This window comes from Oryzias latipes, chromosome 7, assembly GCF_053564925.1.
Source record: "Oryzias latipes strain Hd-rR chromosome 7, Olatipes_Hd-rR_3.1".
NCBI lineage: Eukaryota > Metazoa > Chordata > Actinopteri > Beloniformes > Adrianichthyidae > Oryzias > Oryzias latipes.
Window position 1 is genome coordinate 9718955 of NC_136243.1, and position 6000 is coordinate 9724954.

The following is a 6000-nucleotide window of genomic DNA, read 5'->3' on the forward strand; positions in this document are numbered from 1 at the left end:
GGTGATTGCTTCACAATGTAATTTCATTTAAATTAATCTAACTAAAGTAAATATTAAGTGCGCCATTGGGAAATGCCTTTCTTTTTGGTGCAGCAGCTCTCAGCCAAACGCCATCGCCTCAAAATACAGGATGTGACCGTCCACCTGCTCGACTCGCTCCCCCTCCCTTCATCAGTCAGTGAACGGGCAATAAATACTCACACTGAATACAAAAGACCCCTGACAACTGCCTTTGGCTCAAGGGGAAGAGCAGACAGAGGAGCAAAGAGTTGGGAGTGAAACATTCAATAACAGCCATGGAGCTGCATTTTTTTTTTTGATATGCACGGGTGGAAAATCGTTTTTTAAAAGAGACTGCGGTCATCGTGCGCAACTGTGAATCCCATTAGAGTGATGCAGGTGCCCCAAACACAGAAATGCCATGCAGACAGCGCTCCCCCAGCACACAAACACACATGCCCATGGGCGGGTGCTGTCAGATGGTCAGTGGCCAAGGGCAGTGGTCATGCTGGGTGATTCTTCATTTCTCCTTTACTGTGAGCTGTCTTCACTGCATCCCCCCCCCCCCACCACCACCACCACCACCACCACCACCACCACCACCACACACACCCTACCAGACTCGAGCTGTGCTGCCATGCTGCAGTGAACACTCAGATTGACGCTCAGATGTAGTCATTTAGCTCCCAGGAACACCTCATCCTCCTCCTTTTCTCAGCCCTTCTCTGGCACACAGTCGGCCAATCGTGTCCCACTCTCTTGTTATGAGGTTTTTTTTGTCCCACTCTCTTATTAGGAGGTTTTTTTTTAGCACCAGTGAACTCGGGACTCACTGAGCCAGGCCCTCTCCAGGGGATGAACCTGCTTTGATAAGAGTATAGGCAGACCAATTGTACCAAAAATGTATTGGAGGGCTTTTAAACAAAGAGGTTGTTTTTCAGAGCTTGCTAATATCTGCCAGATGCAAAAAAAAAATAAAAAATCTTGAGAAAATTCCCAAGATTGTTGGGCCGAATCAGAATTCTTCCCCTATCCCTCCAATTGTAAGGGAAATTGTTGGGATACGCCTGTCCAAAATTGATTTTAGAATGCGAAACCCTCGCGGCGGAGGGCTCTACATCCCTCAGAGGATAATCCGTGTCGCGCTGTCATGTGGAGGAAAAGCGCATTTCTTCATGTGGGTGTGCTCTGAGGCACAGAAGTTTACATGTAAATGTAAATATCGACTTTTTGTTTTAGTATGACTTTTTCAAGGTATAAAACTGATGTTATACATTTTACGAGAGCTGGCAGCTACTCACTGATGTGGATGCCGGCCACTAGTGATGACGTCATCGAGTGGGAGTAACGTCCGAATTCGAAGACACTATTTTTCCATAACTCCCCCTCTGGAGGGCTAAATGTAGGGGTAGGGAGGAGCCGTAGCGGTAAGGGAAGAATTCGGATTCAGCCTTAGTTTAAGGAAAAATAGAGCAAAAGGCTTGTAAATAAAAACTAATAAACACAGCCAGGTTTGGCACTTTGACCTAAAAAGCTGTTTTAAAAACATTGCATATAACCAGTTATTTACTATTTAACCCATGGAGAAGAGTTTTTTCAGTCACTGGTTTTTCCAAAGAACTTTGATCAGAGAGTGTTCTAACTGCCCGGTCTGCTGAAAAAAAATGTCATGGCTCAAATGAACCAAATCAGAAGACATCTGGTGTCGACATGGATGTGACATCACCCACAACTCTCTGTGTCACTAGGATTCATGAATGAGAAATAAAACAAAATTTGGTTACAATAACAGGAGTCTCTAAGTTAATGCAAAAATCAGTGCTAGTGTAAAAGTATATGAGAGACAGCTGGAACCTAACTTAGACCTAAAAATTAGAAAACAGCATCCCAGTAAAACATGGCATTGTGTATTAAAATTCTATTATATGTGTCTTAAATGGTGACCTTGTAAAACAGTGCCTGATTTTTACATGCAATGTTTCATTTCATATCCCCAACTTCCAGGTTTACATCCTCCATCTTTCAGGATTTTTTGTATAATTTTTATACAAAATTATTCTACTGGCTTCTTATCATCTCACACACTGATTTTGTGGCACCGTTTAGACAAATCTGTACTGGTGTTGAACTAGCAAGCTACTAATAAAAGGGCAGAAAACATAGTAAAAATAGAAATCTTGGGCAGCCAAATATGTGTACCTTAACGTTTAGTTCACAGTCCGATTGTTGGAGAATTTATTATTTTAAAAAACAATGAACAGCATGAGATGACGGGTTCCACACCTCTATCCTAGAGATGAAAAGAACAAAGATTTTAGGCTGTGCCATGTCTGGCAAAAGATGTTGCACTGTTGGACAATCTGTTTGCTTTTAAAATTGACCCACATTTGTACATTTGTACACTTTTTGGAAGCGATCTGAAAATAGCAGATCCATTCTCTACATCTCCAAACTCATTTATGATCAGACTTTATTTATTAAGCACCGAGTCATGACTGAGCTTGTCCCATGGCTCTACAGAAAAGACAAAAACTTTAAAAAACAACAAACAGAGCTTTGATATGGTAATTGTTACACCTCAGTAAAGTCCAGGTTTTTGTAATCTAATTCATTCCAGATAATTCCAGAAAATCCTGGATTAATAGCATGATGGCCCAAAAAGGTGACCATCAGACTACATCAAAGGCCTTTTGGTGTAATCTTTGAAACGGACTGTCCAATTTATTTCTAAGAATTGTTACTAAAGAGAAATAGTCTCAAACACAAATGTGTACATTTTGTCCAACAGTCATTTAAAAGTTATTTGAGGAACATGTAACCATGAATTATTTTTTAAGAGTCTAAAAACTGGTTTCATTGAGCTCATAATACCTTCCTTCTCTCTGAAAAGCACAGCAGGAAATTCTAAAAGTCACAAAGAAAGCTGAGAATTACAGAAGTAAGGGAGAAGAATGAAGCTCTTCTCAGAAAAGTTTGGGTTTGGTTTGAATATTTACAAAAGTATTCATCTTGCTACTGTCTACGGAAGAGCTTTTTTTTTGTTAATCTGTTAACTTGCTTTGAAGGCAGAAGCTGCATGTAGCAGTATAGCCTTTGCATCTTCCGCTCGGTCTTTAACTGCAAAATGTGAGCACTTCCTCCATATTTGGGTCTGGCCCGTGATCATTCTACGCAAACCACGCATCCAGTAAATTCAAAAGAACGCGTTGTGTCACATCAACCAGAGACGCTAAGAAGCTGAGCCGATGAGGAAATAACGTAAAACAGATCGGCTCCATGTAAAAGCCCTGTTTGTCTGAAAGGAAGTGGCTTTGAGGGCAGTTGCAGATTTGGCAGACAGGAAGTAGGCCACACAGCAGGTTTCATCCTGCTTCCATGGCGATGGCTGCTAAGAGATGCCTCCATTGGTCGCTTGTGTGCAGATGCTGACTGATGTTTAAAGCCAGTACGTGTCCGCTACTAAGAGGCCGGTTTTTTAAGTGAGAAGGAAAATGAATGTCTCCACCCTGAAAAACATACCGACTCAAACAGGAAGCTGAGAGGAAGATACAAATCAACCTCGCTGTCTTGTTCCTCCGCACTATGCCAGTGCAGCTAGCGAAAAGCGTGTATAGTTGTTTAACATTTTATTTTCATCCAGTAAAAAGTTACACTAAACTGAGCATCCTCTTCAAATATTTGGCCATCTCAGTCTGTAAAGATGACTTGCCTCATTTCTCATGAAACCCAACAAATGGCAGCATCAACAAGCTGTAGAGTTTAATAAGAAATGGCCTTACCTTGAATGCTGTGAAGAAAAACTTTGAGGCCTGAGCGAAGCTGTTGGTCCCCCACCCTTTCAAACTGCTTGGCAAGTCTGTTGATTCCACTCTGGAGGGCTTCATGCCTCTTGATCTCTGCCTTAATTGCAGTAGAATTGACTGATTTGCTGCTGCTGCTGGTCATCCTTAACAAAGTGAACGGGCTGGAAGCTGAGGCAGAGAGCCCTCTTCAGCCCATTTAAAGTCCTTGCTGTTTGTTCCACAAGAAGATGTCAAAAGTTAAGACGCAGGCACAAGTCAAAAGAGGTAAAGGCACAGCACGGCATCTATCTCTCCCTCTCGCTCTCTCATTTCAAACCACAAACGTCAGATCACGACAACATGCGTCTCAGTTTCCTCTGCAGGTCTGAGTTCAATTCACTTCCTTATTTTAAACAGAAATCTTCTCTGCTGTAGAGCTGGGACTGCTGCAGTTTGAAAATGAGCTCAGACTGCCTTGTGTGCTCAAACAAAAAATAAATGTTAGAGCTCATAAATGCAGAACATTTCCCTTTGTATGCAGCATTTAGATCTGTCTTCTTATCAGTCCAACAAATTTACAAGGCAGGTGGTGAAATGCACTTCGAACATGAAGAACCTTCAACGGTTTTCAAGTCTTATCAGGATTTCTCTCTGAACCTCATTGCAGATTCAGTTCTCAAAAATCTGCTCTCATAAAAGACAGCTTCTAATCCAGTCTGATGGGATAGTTAGATTGACCTGGTAACTCAGTTACAGCTAATAAAATGTCCTCTGCAACACTGCTCGAATTGAAAAAATCTAGTATTTATACAGGATGTGTCTAAATTGTTCCAGATTTGTTGTGAACTTTTAATGACATGATTTCCATCCGTCTGCGTGCAAATACCAAAGCCAGGCAAGACGTGTCACAAGAACAACAGTTTAGTAACATTAAAATATTATATAATATTGCCCCCCCCCATTCAAACATGACTGAGATTTACTTAAAAAACATTTTTTGTGCTGGTTTCAAACGAAAGGAGCTTTTTTTGTACAAAGAAGGATTTGTTTACATCAGAATGGGAAATCCTGTGTACTGACTGGACTTGTGTGACCCTGCCCATGTAACACACATCACACAAAAACCAGCACAACAGTAGATGGAGATTTTTAAAAACCCACTCTGATGAAAACAGTATTTGGTGTTCTTAACATTTTCTTTTTCTGAGGAGGAGGCAGATATTAAGACAATTGAGTTTAAACTGGCATTTCTGAGTATTTTTTCATTCATAGTGTTGTGAATCAAGAGCAGATGAAAAAATGCAGTTGGAAAAAGATTGAATTTGTTATGTAGAAAATACACGGGGGAGGGGTCCACAAGCTCCCTGCTCCACTCCATTCCGATGCATCCACTTGCAGACAAATGGATCCATGTCCATGTTTGTTTTGCTCATCTCAGCTGGAATCTGGATCTAAACCGAACGTCTGGATAGCTCCACCTATGTGCCAGTGATGTTAGGTTGGAGATTTGAGAGGCTCCGCGCCAACAGTCCCGCCCACAGCTTAAAGACCCACTGCATAAACTATTTCCTAGAAAACTACACCGTTATTTATTTTTATGTTGGATTAAAACAGCATAATCATGATTAAAAGGCCACTGGGAGGGCTTTTACAATAGATCAAAAGATGATCAGAGTGGGACTTTAAGGTTAATTACTGTAGAGATGGCATATCCATGTGCTTTTATAGCAAACACAATGTATCTTGATTTCCTTGTTTTTAAGTGAGATTTAACCATCCTCTGTTCAACTGTGTTGCACTTTCTCTCACAGAGGGTGAATTGATTCTTGTATTATTTCAGGTTCTTTGAATCAAATAGCAATGTATATATGTATGTGTAGGAGTGAGTCGAACAGAAACAGCCTCACAAACACATCTGTCTCTGTGATGACAGTACAGAAACGGATTGGCCGGGAATCTTCTCATGCAGATCAAAGCTGTTCCCCTTAGAGATTTTGTCAGGCTTAAGTCGTCTGATCTACAATTCAAACTGTCTGTTTATTTTGAAGAGTATAGAATTTTAGAGAACTACTTGTCCCTTGATCAAGCTGTATTGCAGAAATGTCACGACTGAGCTCACCAAGAGGAAACGTTCTTGGTTTTATTTGTGAAGATTTCGTCTGCTTTCATTTGAAACAATAGACAAATTGTTCCAAAGATTACACACTTTTTATTTACG

At 40.9% G+C, this 6000-nt stretch overlaps 1 protein-coding gene across 2 annotated transcripts in view; it reads right to left on the minus strand.

Moving 5' to 3' along the window:
• Window positions 1-4169, minus strand: part of agap2 (ArfGAP with GTPase domain, ankyrin repeat and PH domain 2) — a 31193-nt gene extending 27024 nt beyond the window's left edge. The window contains exon 1 of one of the 2 annotated variants that reach the window (XM_023956932.2): window positions 3780-4169. In XM_023956932.2, the coding sequence (XP_023812700.1) occupies window positions 3780-3945 (166 nt within the window). In that variant the 5' untranslated portion in view covers window positions 3946-4169. The remainder of the gene's footprint in view (window positions 1-3779) is intronic. The other variant, XM_023956931.2, reaches the window with a different exon arrangement.
• Window positions 4170-6000: the final 1831 nt, after the last annotated feature.